The 17118-nt window shown below is 27.9% G+C and overlaps 2 protein-coding genes across 2 annotated transcripts; one reads left to right on the top strand and one right to left on the bottom strand.

Annotated features, from left to right (window-relative positions):
- Positions 1–199: 199 nt before the first annotated feature.
- Positions 200–1674, top strand: P153DRAFT_346653 (uncharacterized protein; the record flags this gene model as incomplete). Its single annotated transcript, XM_033666130.1, has 2 exons — positions 200–813; positions 871–1674. Exons 1-2 carry the CDS (start codon positions 406–408, stop codon positions 1672–1674), a joined length of 1212 nt encoding a protein of 403 aa, XP_033521059.1. The 5' UTR covers positions 200–405.
- A 235-nt stretch (positions 1675–1909) lies between these two features.
- P153DRAFT_369335 (putative alpha/beta hydrolase) lies at positions 1910–3136 on the bottom strand. The gene is made up of 2 exons (XM_033668739.1): positions 2680–3136; positions 1910–2534 (listed from the first exon to the last, which is right to left on the bottom strand). The coding sequence occupies exons 1-2, from the start codon at positions 3049–3051 to the stop codon at positions 2007–2009; spliced, it is 900 nt and encodes a 299-aa protein (XP_033521058.1). The 5' UTR covers positions 3052–3136; the 3' UTR covers positions 1910–2006.
- Positions 3137–17118: the final 13982 nt, after the last annotated feature.

The raw sequence follows: 17118 nt of genomic DNA, 5'->3' as shown, positions 1-17118 counted from the left end.
TTTTAGTATTAACCAACTTAGGATGATCAGGTTCTCTCAGTAACAGTCCTACGCGAGAAGGTCGCTGCCACGAATTGGGAGTTCCTCCTCGTAGAAGTAAGTGGCTTTGTGCAGGGCGGTGATTGGGTGGAAAGGCCCTTATTGGGACGTCAGTTACCTTCTGATTGGGGTGCCCGTTAACACTTCCCGCTCCTCGTATGCAACACAACCCTGCCCGTACCATACCGGTGGGATGTGGCTGCATTCTTCGAACAGGACAATGGACTGAGCGAGGCTTAAAGAACAGTCATGTCCAAAGCTTCTGATTGAAGTCTTGTTCTGTCGATCTCTCTCGGAATTGCCCCAAATCCATCTGCTGTCTCTCCGTACAGTATCGTCAGGCCGAGTCAGCATAACCATAGCACAATGGTGTCTGCTTATTTCAGCACACCGCCGGCTAACGAACTCGACGAACGGATCGCCGCAGGATTATTGCTGCTGACTGGCCTTACTCCTAATATCAAGGACCCCCAAGATGGAGTTACAATTCCACCTTTCTGTCCAACAGAGAACTACCACTTTGAGACCAAAGGTCCAGCCGTCATAGTTGCACTTTCAGTGTGTATGGTCGTTCTCACGCTTGTCACCTTCCTAAGGCTGGGCATCCGATTGTTCGTCCATGGGGTCCGTTTTGGTGCCGATGACTGGCTCATCATTCCAGCGTATCTGCTCTCCATGGCTTACCCAGCGCTCCAGATTGCTATGGTTCAGTACGGCGGGGCCGGAAAGCACTTTTACGACATCACTTATCAAGAGTACTTCTATTACAAATCGGTGAGCGAGGACGACCCTGATGATCCGCCGTCACGCATAACTAATGTTGATGTGTAGCTCGCACTGTCAGCCGCGACTGTGTTCTACGTCTATGTGGGACTTGTTAAGATGAGCATTGCATTGTTCAACATTCGACTGACAACTCTTACAACGAGGTTCTGGAAGAATGTTAACTGGGCGTTTTTTGTTATATGTACGGCATACACCTTCGCAGCGTTGTTTCTGAACGTCTTCAAGTGCACCCCTCAGTACGCGAGTTTCAACTTGCTTCGCATCGCCGAGTCGGGCAAGGTACCGAAGTGTCTGTCCGTCAATTCCATAAACAGCATCCTTCGCTTGAACCTCGCGCTAGACTTCACCGCTCTCGCCATCCCAGTGATTGTACTATGGAAAGTTCAGCTGAGCTGGAAGAAGAAGGCTCGCATCTTTGGCCTGCTGTCTATTGGTCTGATTGCTTGCATCGCCTCAGTAATGACCCTTCTCTCGCGGTATACCCTGGAGAAGGATCCGCTGTGGAACTACACGACTCTACTGGCATGGATTATGGTCGAGCTAGTCGTCAGCCTCGCCGCGGCTTGTGCTCCTACCCTTGCCTATCTTCTTCCGCGCTCCATGTTCTCGAAGCATTACGCACGCAACAGCGCTAGCAAATTAACAGGCCCGCAACTGTTAAGGAACGACTACGCCTTGCGGTCACGTCCAGTAAATAGAGAAGATAGAGACAGCGAAGAGGACGAACGTCGCATCGTCGTGAAGGGAGACATTGAGATAGAGTGGCAGGATAACGAACACAGCGATGCTCACGGTTCGCAAGTGAGCGATTATACGGGCGATGATGGTATTTTATTGTGCAGACTTTGACAAGTCTTTTTATCGCTTGATGCATTCAATCCGAGGCGTGTACCAGCCTAGTATGAATGAAAATACACCTCTCGTAGAAAGAAACTAGCGATACTATTTTCCGTCTACTTTGCACTACTCCGCTACAGTTGTTGTGTGTGTGTGTGAGACATAAATCAATTGCGACGGCGAAGTCGATATTATCCAGAGCGCTTATTTCATGCATATCGATGTCCTATATGATCTACCATTCCGTACATTCCAACCCCCACTTCATTCCCTAAGAGCCTTTCAACACCCAACAACCATTTTTAATCCCCGCCTACCCAACCGCCCTCCCCCCCTCTGACAGATCATGCATACTTCCTTAGCATATCCAACACCGCCCCATTAACCTCTCTCGGATTCGTCGCGTTGAGATAATGCGCCCCGCCCTCCACAATACTCAGCCTCGCGTCCCTACTCCGCGAAAACATCTCAATCTGCTCGCGCTGCACCTGCGCCCCATACGGCGCGTCTTCGGACCCTTGTAGCCAGTACACAGGACACGTGACGTCCGCCACTCGCAGGCAGAGGCTATCGCGCTCCAGCAGGCATAGTACCGCCATGCGGGCTTTGCGCCGCCCTTCGTCGCCGGAATACACGGATTTGATGGTTTCGGTCCAGAAAGCTGTTGTGGCGGGTGTGGCGTGGGATCCGAAGCCGAAGCTGGCGACCATGTTGCACCATGTGTCGTCGATGATGTAGTCTGGTGTGGGGGTGGAACTTTTCCAAAGCTCGACGAAAGGGTGCAGGAGGGGCGTAGGGTTCCAGCAGCCCTTTTCCCGGGACTCTGTGGTTTCGGCGTCGATGGAGGTGCCGAGGGGGAGGAGGCCGAGGATCTTTTGTCGAGGCGTGAGAAAACGGACAAACTTAGTCACACACAAGCACGCCGTGAGAACAGACGGCGGGAAAACCAGAGATGAATAGCTTGACGGAGAATGAAATGAAACACAAAACATCGCAAACAAAAACCTCAAAACTCACACGCTCAGGCGCCAAAACCCCCATCCTAACCACCATCCACCCCCCCTGACTCGTCCCCATCGCAAACGCCCTCTCCACCCCCAAACAACTCATAACCTCCAGCGCCACAATCGCGCTATCCCAATACGTGAACTGCGCCACCTTCTCGGGAAAGCTCGTCTGCCCATGGCCCAGCGGCTCGATAGCGAGCAGATTAACCGCCGCGGTGAGCGCCTCGTCCGAGAATTGCGCGTCGAATAGCGCGGAGGTCATGCACATTGAGTTTATGCATATGAGGGTTGGTTTGGAGGGGTTGATTTTGGCGGCGAGGCGGTAGCCGACTGTTAGGGAGCCGAGGTGGGTTATGGAGATTTGGAGGGTTTGGGATGGCATTTTTGGTTTTTGGGGAGATGTTTGGGGTGGGGTGTTGAGGTGGAGGAGGGAAAGGGTAATCTGTGGTTTCTGGTTTTGTATGTAGTTCTTAGAGTGGAGTTCTTGAGAAGAGAATAGTTAAGTAAGGTGGGTTAGCTTGCCTAATTTGGATTAGCGTGTAACACATTGCTGTTAAGTTCTACCTAGTTAAGGGATTACTAAACGCTTACTGAATTTTATATAATATACTTAGCCCTAACAGCTTACAGAAGCTTAGGATTTAAAAAATCTAGCTATACTATATATAGCCTACGTATACTAATAATTTTTATAACCTTTATAATTTTAAGATTTACTATATAACCTAAACTTTATAATAACCTTATATTTTTATATTTTAAATAAGCTAAATTGTTAAAATAATACTACTATATTTATAGAAATATATAGCTTACTAGTTATTTAAGTTAGCTATTACTAAAGCTACTATTATACTTTATTATATAAATAACCTTAATATTAATCTTTACTATATTACCTATAAACCTCTTTACTAATATATTAAATATACTTATAATAGTAGTAATAATTACTTTATATATTTTATAATTAACTATTAAAAGCTATTACTAAAGTAGAATTTTATACTTAAGTACTACCTTAATATAATTAATACTATTAGCTTTAAAGTTTATTATAACTATATTACTACTTAGGCTAGTACCTTTTTTACTAAGTTTTTTAAAAGTAACTTAAAGCTTACTTTTACTATTAATAAAAATTAAGTAATATATTAGCTTAAAAATACCTAAAGTATAAGTATATTAAAATATTATTAATAGAGCTTAAGTATAAGCTTACTTAGTAGCTAAAAAGCTTTTACTAATAGTTTAGTAAATTATATATAGTGTTATAGACTAGCCTTAGAGTTAAGCTATTATAAGTATTAATAATAGTATTATATTCTCTAAGGAGTAGAAAAGAATCCTATATATATATATATATCTCTCTAGTCCTACTAAGCTAAAACTAAGGTATAAGTAAAGCCTAAGCCTATTATATACTCCTCTACTCTACCTCTATTTTTTTTCTATATCTTACTATACTTATTAGGTAGGTTTATTATTTTAGTACTATTTTTTTTATACTATACTAAGCTTTATAACTACTAGTAGCTTATTATATATTAGTACTATAGCTACCTATACTTATTTTTATTTTTATACTAACCTTATACCTTCTTTTTATTATAACTATTATACCTATAAAATACTACCTTAACATCTTTACTATACCTTCTTTTAACTTTTTTTATTATACTTTTTTAGCCTTTTTACGTAGCTAATTACTTTTTATTATAGCTAATATTACTTTTAATAGTACTTCTAGTATAGTAAGTACTAAGGCTTCTAGTAAAAGGCTACCTAATAATAACTAGAGTAGTTCTTTAAGCTATAATAATTCTATATATCTAGTTATTATCTTTTTATATATTTACTAATTATTAAGTAAAAGAAGCCTTACTATTATTCTAGTAATTTTAGTATATAAAGAAATTTAGAAAATAAGGCCTATAATATAGCTTTATATTATAACTAATTCTATTATAAATATATCTCTTTAATATATATCTTTAGTTACGCTAAGTATACGCCTAGTTATAGTCTTACTACCTATAAGGCTTACTATAAAAGTAAAAAGACCTATATTTTTAATAATAACCTTTTTTATATAAACTTTACTTTTTAATATATATTTTATACTTAGTATAACTTTTATAATATAAATTAAGCTAATAGGAAGCGCTATATTAAGACTTATAATACCTATAGTACTAATTAGGTAAAGCTAATAACTAGTATATATTATATTTTTACTTAAAAGTTTTATACTTTAATATATATCTTTAATAATACTTTAAAGTATACTATTTAGAAGTAAAACTTTATAGTTCTATTTAATTCTATTACTAAGACCTATTATAAAGTAGTATAGTTTCTTATTATTAAAAAGAAGTTTAAGTCTTAACTCTTTCTTTAGTTTCTTATAACTTTATTATATTTCTATAATAGGCCTAATAATTAAATAACTTATTAAATTATATATACTACTAAAGAGTAGTTCTAATACTAAGACTAATATATTATAAGTTTAAAGAATACTTTAGGCGTAGTAACTAATAACTAAACTATAATTATAGTAAGTTCTTTTTATTTTTAATATAGTACTATTACTAACCTTAATTTAAACTACCTTTAAGGCTTTTACCTACTATATTAAGGTTCTACCTTTATGCTGCTATATTAAGTATATACTTTATACTTCTACTTATTATTATTACTTTTTAGAGTATAATAATATATTATCTTTATACTATTACTATACTAGCTACTATAGGTTTAGCTCTAGTAGTAGAGTATTTTTTTAAAAGGCTAGTAGTAATTTTAGTTTATTACTTCTTATAAGTAGTTATATACTATTTTATTATTTCTTTCTATTTATACTCTATTCTTTTTAAGCTTTTTATATACCTACTCTACTCTTTTACTATTTTATAGTAGGTAGTTATACTAAGAACTCTATTATTATAAAAAGTATAAATAAGACTAAGAAAAATACTAATATAAAGAAAGAGAAGGCCTATAATACTTATATTTAGTATAATAATAGTAAAGATAATAGCTTTTAGTAAAACTTAAACCTTTTTTACTATTATAAGTTAGGTTACTATTAGAAGTTACCTTAGTATTAGGTAAGTAAGTAACTTTTTTTAAGTTTAAATTAGGCTAATTTTCTTTAAAGTTATAGTAAGGTACCTAGCTAAAACCTTTTATTTATAGTTTTATATATTAAAGCTACTCTTAGTAGTTCTAATATAACTCTAATATAATATATTATATTAATTTATTCTTTATTTTAAGCTATTATAGTATTTTATATCTCTTTATTTAGCTTTAAACTTTACTAGTACCTTTATATTCTATATATTACCTAATAAAGTCTATATTAAAGTAGCTTAACCTTTTTATTTTACTAAAGCTTATTTTTTTTCTTTTCTTTTTATATTCTTAATATATATAATTTTTTCTACTATTTATTTATTTAGGTCTTTTTCTTTTTTTTAAGAGACTAAAGTAGGTTTTAGGTAAGTATTCTTTAAAGCTTATAATAAAAAAGAGTTATTAGCTACTTTTTCTACTAGGTTTATATATACTATTTTATATAGGTTATTTAGTAGATCTAATATAACTATAAGTAAACTTAGTATATATATAACTATATACTTAACCTATAGCTAATTAAGTTTTTTACTAAAATAATTTATTTTTATATTTTATATTAAGAACTAAACTTTATTCTTTACTTTAAATTATTTTATAGGTTTTTAAAACTTATTTATAGATTCCTACTAGTATTACTATATAAAAGCTATAGCTATTTAAGCTAGGTTTACTTTCTATTTTAAGTATTCTAGAAATTATATAGCTTTACCTTTTAGAGTTCTTATAGAAACTTTAGGTAGTATAGTTTATTAAAGTAGGTTTATAGTATATCTATTTAGAAATAGGTTTAGACTTACTTTTATTATACTTAAGTTTCTATTATTTAATACTAACTAGTAGGCTAAAAGGTAGTCTAGCTATTTTATTTATTTAAAGTATACTATTACTTATAGTACTACCTAAACTTCTTAATTTAATCTTTTTATACCTTTATTAGTCTAGAAGTAATAGGCTCTTAAAAGTAGCTAGTTAATTTTTACTAAAAAGTATAGTATAGTTTTAAAGGTACCTAGCTAGTCTAAGCCTTAATCTAATATAATTAAAAAGAAGAATTTTTAAAAATACTACTATATATTATAAAAGACCTTTTTGTAGTATTTAGTAGTTATTAATATTATTACTTCTAGCTAGATATATTTAAATAGTTAATTAGTAATTATAAGAAGGTATTATAGTACCTTTACTAAGGTAGCTAGTAGGTTAACTATAAAATTTATTAAAATCTAGAACTAATACTAATTTACTACTAAAATAGGCTGTAATAATTCTTAGTACTTTTTATATTAGATATATATACTATAGTAGTAATAATTTTAAATATATTACGTAATATCTTAGAATATTCTATTTATAAGGGCACTGTAAACAGGTAATTAAGATATAAGACAAATAGGTATTTATTAAGAGATTAGACAAATTCTTAGGGTATAAGCCCTAGGAATTTATAAGTACTATATACTAGAGCTCTAAGAGCCTTACGCTTTTAGCCTAGAGGTTTACTAAAGGTAGGCTAATAGAAGCTTAGATAAAAATACCTATAATAAAGCTTTTTTTCTTCTTATAGTTTATTCTAAACTGCTAGAATTTTTAGAGTAGATAAATAAGTATTTAATTTATATAGTTACCTTAATTAAACTTTATAAAAACCTTTTATAAAAAGAAAATAGTTTAGAAGAAATTTAGTACTAAATTATTTAAGTTTTCTTTAGGCTAGTTTTTAGATCTAGCCTAAAAGTTTACTGCGCTAGGCCTATATTCTTATTATTAAGTCTTTATAACTTTAGTAAGCGTAGCCTAGTTTATTATAGGTAACTGCTAGGCCTCTATAAAGAGTTCTATTTACTATTATTTCTAGATTATAATTCTTAGAGGTATAGTTATACTTACTATGTATTATTATTAGTAACTTTATATTTATAAGTTTTGCCTTATTAGGTGCCTATTAACTATATAAATAGTTTATTAGGCTCTATTACTTCTTTAGCCCTATTCTAAGAGCTTTATAATATATAATTATATAAAGTAAAGGCTTAATATAGAGTTTACTTATAATAATTTATTATTTACTTACTTTATTATTATAGTTAGTGTTTATACTAACTTACGTAATTATTTATAAGCTAGTATTATTTTTATAAGGTATATTATAAGTAGCCTTCTTAGAAGTTTATTTTATATAGGTAGTATTTACTTTAATATTAGTGCCTATTATACTCTCTATAGAGTTTATAACTATAGTTTTCTTATAAAGGTCTATTAGCTCTCTATAAGTAGTTTACTAGGTATAGTTCTAGTGTCTTAGGTAGCGTTTATTATTTATTTATATTATAATAACTTTTTATAGTTATTAGTATATATAAAGTAAAGTAAAGTAGTATAGTATTATAATAGTTCTAGAAGGCTTATATGCATATACTAGATAGGTATAAAATACCTACGTATTACTTTATAACTCTAATATTACTATAATAACCTTCTTCTTATTAACTTACTATACTTCTACCTTCTTATATTAGTAATATACCTTTACTTAAGTAGATTTACTAGCTCTCTACTAGTATAGCTTCTTAGCCTACTCTTACTTACTTCTAGTGTATAAGCTATATTAACTTTCTTACTACTACCTTTTAAAAGTACCTTTCTAATAGCATTATTATATTATTTTTTAAGCTATAGTAAAGTAATAAGCTATACTATAAATATAAGGCTAGTTAAAGTATTTATAGTAGTTATTCTAATACTAAAACTAGAGGTTATACTAAAGTAAGTTTTCTATTCTATTTTATCTATACTTTATTTATTACTAACTTTAATAGATTTTACCTAAGTTCTATTACGCTATTAATGTCCTTAACTACTACCTTAAGTATACCTTATATAAAACTTAGAAGTTTACTAGCTTTATATCTACTACTAACTCTAATATACTTTTTATAGATAACTAGGTATAGGTTAACTAGGTAAATACTTATACTTATACTAAGGCTTATTATAAGAGTTTTCTTAAGTATAATTATACTAAGTACTATACTATTACTAATAGTAGTCTCTCTACTATAGCTTTTAGTTAGGCTTATTAAGTTTCTACTTAGTATAACTTAAAGTAATAAAAGGTTAGTTTACTATTATTCTAGTATCTTTCTATTACTAATTTATTTTAGTTAAGTCTTAGTACTACTAGCCTATATTATTCTAATAATATTATTATTTACGCTTTTATAAAGGCTTACTTTCTATATAATAGCACTTTTAAGAATATTAACTAGCGCTTCTACTACTATAGTACTAATATTTCTAATACTAAGAAGAAAAAGATTTTATTTTTACTATTACTTTAAAAGTATTTTTATTTAGTAGCTCTCTATACTTTTAGTTAAAAGGTAGCTAGTAGTACTTTTAGAAAGGCTTTTACTACTAGTTTTTCTAATTCTTTAATAGCTAAGTATAACTCTAGTAGTATTAATTCTAACTTTATAGTATTCTAATAAGTAACTATAAAGGTTTTCTTAGTAGATATATATTTTAGTTTCTTTAGATAGTATAAGAAATAATAATTATAATTTTCTATCTTTACTAAGGCTTATATTATTCTATACTAGTTTATAATTTTAGTTTTAGAAGTAATTACTATACTATAGCTCTAGCTTTCTTCTTCTCTTTTTTTTTAGATATTTTTTTTAGAATATTCTTATTTCTGCCTTAGTAGATTATTAACTTCTAGATCTAGTAGGGCCTTTACCTTCTACCTACGTCTCTTAAGCAGCCTATAGGTACTCTAAGATATATCTTATAGGTTTACTAGATAGTCTTAGAAAATCTTATTATAGTAATTAAGATTTTTAAGTAGTTTCTAGGTAGTATTCTTATTAGACTAACCTAGCTACTTTACTCTATACTTCTACTCTTAGGCAGTAGTATTATAGTATTCTATAATTTCTTTAACTTTATACTTATCTTTAGGTAGAGTATTCTTTAAAAGTTATATAGGCTCTAGCTAGAAGCCTTTCTTAGTAAAGAGTTCCTACTATAGTTTAAGTAATAATATATTAAATACTAGATATATATGCTTTATAAAGAGTAGTAGTACTAGTTTATAGGCTAATTTCCTAATATACTTTATAATTATAAAGAGCTTAAGGTACCTAGTATTAAATTTCTTTAAAGGCTGCCTAGTAATAATATTTTTTACTTAAAGAAGTACTTACTTACCTTTAGTATAGTATTTCTTAAAGTGCTTAGTATTATACTATTTTATTATACTCTTTTAAGTATACTTAAGGCTCTACTTTACTTCTTTCTATATTTCTTACTATTAAATAAGTCTTTTAGTTACTTACTAGTAAAGCTCTAGTGCCTTTATATTCTTATTTTAAACTTTAAGAAGTTACCTTAACTAGTACTTATCTAGGATTTTATTAAAGCCTTTTAGGTTTAACTTAAATACTACTTTAATAAGGTATTCTCTATATATAGAGTATACTTTAGAGTTATATATATATTTAGTATATAGTAATAATAGGACCTAGTTATTCTACTTATAGTTTATATAGATATATAGGTATATTTTAAGCTTCTAGTTTAGCCTTTTAGTCTAACTATTAGTCTAGAAGTAAAATACTATACTTAGGTAATAGTTAATTTTAAAGTAGTAGTATATATTTAACTAGAATTAACTAGTAAATACTAAGCTATAATCTAATAGTAAAGTATTTAAAAGTTCTTATTTTAAGAATACTTATTTAAGAAGTAGTTTAGCTACTCTTTAGGATAAGATTATTTTAGTTATAGAAAGGTAGTAGATATACTTACTAAACCTATTTACTAATACTAGAATTAAATTATATATATTCTTTAGGTTATTTTTAAACTTAAGTAAGTTAGTAATAAAGTTTAAAAAGTAATATTACTACGCTATATTAGGTATAAAGAGAGGTACTAGTATTTCTTATAGCTTATACTATTAAATCTTATTTAACTAGTAAGTAGTATACCTTTTAATATATTTATAAATATCTAGTTTAAAGTATAGCTAGTAATACTTTCTTATAAAAAGATCTCTAGTCTTTTTAACTTTATAGTAACTCTTTATAGGATTATTATAGTTCCTTATAAGTATATTTTAGTATAGAGTAATATTATTAGGAATCTATACTTTCCTACTTCTATATAGAATACTACTAGAGTTAACTTCCTATAGAGTAGTACTCTTAATTACTCTACTATTTCTCTATATTACTAGTACTTTATTTATAGAATAGGCCTTATCCTATTCTTAAACCTATCTAATAAAATTAGAAAGCTATTCTAGAATTTCTAGTATATAAGTATTTTCTTCTTATATAGCTTTATTTATAAGGTATATAAAGGCTAGGACCTAATTATTAAGCTTATAGTCTAATACTATAGCTATATTAAAGTCCTACTTCTAAGCTTTAAATAATTTTAATTAACTTTAACTATTATAGCCTATAGAAGAGCTATTAAGAGCTAAGAGTAGTATACTGCTAGTAACTAAACTACTATTAGAGAATTTCTATTTAGAGACTATTTTAGAGAGTTAACAGAGCTATACTAGCCTACTCTTAGAGTAGTCTTCTACTAAAATTACCTAATTAATTAGTTAAGCCTTAGACTTTTAAAAGGTCTATATTTAATGCTTTTATTAAAGTATAAGTAATATTATATTATAAAGTACCTATTATTCTCTAACTATAAGGCTCTATATATAGTTAGAGTATCTTAAAGAACTATTAGCTAGGTTCTCTAGTTCTAGCTTATATTTAACTTTAAAGTTAAATTAAGCTAGCTCTTCTACCTAATATACTTATTTAGAAAAGAGTTCCTTTATAGTTATAAAGTACTAAAGGTTATTATAATTAGAAAGAACTTAGATTATTAATAGAGTATATTTAAGGTAGTGTTTTTACTACCTAAACATTTCTATAATTATAGAAAGCTTCTTATTATATATATACTATTAAATTAATAGGCTAGTAAACTTATAGCTCTAGAACGCTACTAGCTTCTAATAAAGGTTAGTTACTAGCTTAAATATTTAGAGCTAAACTAAGATTACTACTATAGCAAAGTCTAATATATTAGTTAAAACTATTACTAGCTTTACTAGATTAAAGTGCTAGAGTATAAGAGCTTCTATAAACTTTAATTAGATAGAGAAAAAGGCCTTATAAACCTTATTAGGTTAACTCTATAGTTAATACTATTTTATTAAACTCTTTTAAGTTTTTTTTAGGTTTTTCTTTTTTTTTCTATCTACACTAGCTTTTATAGGAGTTAGTACTAGAAACTAGGCAGCTATTATATAGTCTACTAGTAGGCGTATAATACTAAAGTAGTTATAGATAAATCTTCTATAGAAGTTTATAAAGCCTAAGAATACTTAGATATTCTTATATCTCTTAGGCTCTAGCTACTCTCTAATAATTTATACCTTTACTAGGTCTATAACTATACTACTAGAAGTAATAATAAAGCTTAGAAACTTTATAGATTTTATTAAAAAGACGTATTTACTTACCTTATAGTATAAGCTCTACTTAATAAGCCTATTAAGAATTTTCTTAATATAGGTATTATAATCTTCTTTATTCTTAGAGTAGATTAAGATATTATTTAGATACACTATATAGGTACAATTTACTAGGCTACCTAAGGCTCTATAAATATAGAATTAGAACGTTACTAGCGTATTTACTAATCTAAAGAGTATAACTAGATATTTAAAATAGCTATACCTTATTTTAAAAGCTATTTTCTACTTATTACTCTCTCTAATCTATAGCCTATAATAGGCTTTATAAAAGTTAAGCTTAGAGAAGATAGCTACCTTTAATAATTAATCTAATATCTTACCTATAAGTAGGATAGAGTATTAATTCTTAATTATAACTTTATTTAGTTTATAATAGTCTATATAAAGTCTTATTATTCTATTAGCTTTTAGTATAAAGAGGATTAGAGTACCTATAGGTAATTTACTAGAATAGATTTATTTCTTCTTCTAGGCTATATTAAGGTAGTTTTATAGAATTTCTAGCTTATAGCTAAAAAAGTTATAGATAGAGAAATTTAGGACCTTAGTTCCTAGCTCTAAGTTAATAAAGTAATTATACTTTTTATTAAGTTAAAGTATACCTACTTAATACTTACTAAATATAAGCTACTTATAGTATAGCTTTTTTAGTATAAATTTTAATTTATTTAGATTAGGTATATTATTTTTAACTACTAGATATAAAGTATTTATCTTAATATTATTAGTTAGGATATAAGCTATGCCTAGAGGTAGTTTAGCCTAATTAAGGTTTTTATTATATATACTAGTAACTATTTAATAGGCTACTATTTCTAGTAGCTAGGCTAAGTTTAGATAGTTCTATATATAGTAGTAAAAATAATTAATAATCTCTAAGGACTTATTCTTTAACTAAAAGATCTTCTTTTAGTAATAGTACTCTACGTCTTAAACTATATCTTTTTCTAGTTATACTTTACTTATAGGTATAAGTATTCTAGAGTTTCTTTATAGGAGTTCTTTACGTAAGGCTTTCTAGCTACTAGGTAGGAGCTTATACGCTAGATTACTAAAGTAAAGAATATATACTCTTTTTTCTAAACTTATATTATCTAGTAGTTATTTTATAGAAAGTAACTAAATTTTATTAGTATTATCTACCTACTATTTAAACTTACTTATTAAGAAGTAGATCTTTAGATCTACTTCTTATAGCTAAGAGTACTTTAGTTTAAGGTTATAACCTATAAAGTTTACTACTTAGAATATCTAAAAGCCTACTTCTTTAGTAGTTCCTCTTATATTACTATATAAGAGTATAAGTTTATATAGTTTAAGAATATTTAAATAGTTACTATTAATAAAGCTTACTACTAGCTTTTAATAAAATAGACTATAAAAAAGATTTCTCTCCTTAACTATATATTAGTTAATAATGTTAATCTCTATACCTAAGTTATATAGTACGTAAAGAAGTATTATAGACCTATTAAACCCTTATAGAATTATAGTAACTTTAATATAGGTTTATTTCTCTTTTAACTCTAGCCCTAGCTATAATTAGAAAAGATTTATAATTAGGGCTTTTCTTCTTCTAGGCCTTAGCTCTTTAAGTTTTAAAGTTAGTTAGTATTAGTTTTTTAATTTAGTTTCTACTAACTCCTTTTCTTATTATCTTAATTATTACTAGTATTTACTACTTACTTACTACTTTAGTTCTAGGCCTAAGGCAGAGTACTAGTAGATTAGTTTTAGTACTATCTTAAGAGTTTAGAGTTATATCTTTTCTTATAGCTACTTTAAGTTAAAGAGGTAGCTATTTATTTAAGCTTTATAAAGTCTAATAGTTTTAACTTTATCTTTATACCTATAGTAGTCTTTATATTATAGAGAGCTTACTTAAACTTTAATTATTTAGTAATAGTTACTAATACTCTATTATACTAAATCTTTTATTAGTAAGCTTTAGGAGCCTTTACTTATACTAAGAAGATCTTTAACTTCTTATTTATACTACTATTTATAAGCTTAAAGAAGCTTTAATAAAGTAGAAATTCTCTATAGTTTAGGTATAGTAAGAATATATTAACTAAGTTATTAGTATACTACTTAAAGTTCTAAAACTTTAAGTAGTTTTTATACTACGTAAAGACTAGGTCTTATACTAGCTTCTACTCCTTTATATAAATATTAGCCTAGGTATAAATTACTTTTTTATTAATCTTTTATTAGATTAATTCTTAGTATACTTTATATTAGATAGTACCTATTACTTAGTAGGTTCTAGTTATAGAGTTCTTTAGTACTTAGGTATACTTAAATACTATATCTATATCTTTAACCTACTAATCTACTTATTAGAAGGTAGAGATATAGGATTCTATACCTAATTTAGGCTTAGAGTTTACTATATTAAGTACTCTAATTAGCCTTTCTACTGCGTTAGATACTAACTAGAAAGGCTCTACTAAGGTAATAAAATGTCCTAGGCCTAAGTACTATAAGGTAACTTAGAGGTATCTTTTTAGAATTATAATATATTCTAGGCTAGTACCTTAAAGTTATTCTTTTAGAAGCCTATTTAAGATTAATTAAATATACTACTTACTACTTAGTAGAGCTACTTATATATAAACTTTTAAAAGTAATTTTTAAGAAAGTTATAAAACACTAAACTAGTAGATTACTTTTAGAACTCTATTAATACTACTTCTTAGCTATATTTTAGAGAAAAGTGCGTAGCTTATTTTCTTAATTAAGAGTTATTTTAAGGAGCTCTTATATATTTCCTTAAGTAGCTAGTTCTTTATTAGGAAGTAAGTTACTTTCTACTTAAAGATTTTTTCTTTTTTATTTAGGCTCTTTATATCTTTAATATAGGTAGCTAGGCTTTACTCTAGGGCTAGGTTACTTTTAGTCCTAAATAAAGATACTATTAGGCCTTTCTTAGGCGTAATGTTTTGTTCTCTTTAAAGAGGCATTATTTTTCTATTAAAGAAAATAGCTTCTATTTATCTTAAATTAACTGCTCTTTCTAAGAAGAAGTATAAAGAATTTAAATTATAAAAGTACTATAAACAGGTAATTAAAATATAGGATAAATAAGTATTTATTAAGAGATTAGATAAATTCTTAGGGTATAAGCTCTAGGGATTTATAAGTACTATATACTAGAGCTTTAAGGGCCTTGTGCCCTTAGCCTAAAGGTTTACTAAAGGTAGGCTAACAGAAGCTTAGATAGAAATACCCGTAACACTATTCTAATAATAGTTATACCTTAGAATCTAAAATATTATATTCTTACTAAAATAGCTACTAAGTTCTATATTATACCTATATTAAATTATTATTATTATAAGAAGTTTCTAAGATAGTAGCTATATTACTTTATACTAAAGTAGTATTTTATAGGTACTAATTAAGTAATTTCTAATTTACTATACTGTTTTAGCTTTTTATAAGAACTTTTATATTTTTTACTAAATAATACTTAGCTAGATTTTATATTATAGGTCTTCTACTACTACTATCTCTTCTAACTTTTATATATATATATCTATAAATACCTAAGTTTCTTATAGTACTACTATAAAATATTCTATCTAAGTAGTTTTAAGTATAGCTATACTTAATAGTATTATTATATATAATTATTATCTTTACTTTAGCTTCTTATTTTATTTATAGTAACTTAGTATATTAGGTTATAATACTAGTTAGCCCAGGTAGAACTTTAAGTAAAAGCTAAACTTTAAAAGTATTTTAGCCTAGTAGTATTACTACTTACTAAGTTTTCTTTTAGTAATAAAGTATTTAAGGTTTTTATAGTCTATTAGAATTATAAATAGTTAATATATACTTTAAAGTTTTAATAACTATACTTTAAGATATTTTACTATAGCTATAAGCTTCTTATTATAAATAGTATAGACTTTTTACTCTACTATTAAGGCTACTAAGTAGTATACTACTAAGTATAATACTTTTTTAACCTTTTATAATAAGTAACTTCTAAGAGTAATTCCTAAATAGTCTAGCTTTACTACTATTTCTTATACTAAGTTCTATTATACTAGAATTAGGCCTAATATAAATACTATTTTAAGAGATAAAAATAATTATTTCTTTTTCTTTTACTACTAAAAGAGTATATTCTTTTTTATTAATTAGTTTAGTAGGGCTATAACTTTAAAGAACTTTAGAATAAAATCTTTATAAAAGTTAGTAAATTCTAAAAAACTTCTTACTTTTTAAATATTTAATTATAGTTTTTATTCTTAAATAGCTTATAACTTCTTTAGGTCTAGTTAAACTACTTTTTCTACCTTAATTATATAGCTAAGGTATTTTACCTCTTTAACTATAAATATATATTTCTTAATATTAAGGCTTAGTTCTACCTTCTTTATTAGAGTTAAAACCTAGTATATCTTTTTTATATAGTCTTTTTAAAACTCTAAGAAATATACTAGTATATTATTAAGGTATACTATTAATATACTACTAAGTATTTCCTTTAGCACTCTATTAATATACTATTAAAATAATACTAACGCCTTAGATAGTTTTATAAAGTAAACTATCTACTTAAAAAGTTTAAACCTTATTTAAAATACTATAAGGGCCTTATCTTCTTTAGTTATATAAAGTCTATAAAAAGCTACTTATATATCTACTTTTATAAACTAGTAAGTACCTATTAGTATCTATAAGGTCTTCTTTATTAGAGGAAGTAAGTATTAGTCTAAAGCTATAATCTTATTTAGCTTT

Source organism: Dothidotthia symphoricarpi (assembly GCF_010015815.1).
Source record: "Dothidotthia symphoricarpi CBS 119687 unplaced genomic scaffold P153scaffold_17, whole genome shotgun sequence".
NCBI classification, from domain to species: Eukaryota; Fungi; Ascomycota; class Dothideomycetes; order Pleosporales; family Dothidotthiaceae; genus Dothidotthia; species Dothidotthia symphoricarpi.
The sequence above is the reverse complement of the archived record's forward strand: the minus strand, read 5'-3'. Positions and strand labels throughout refer to the sequence as shown.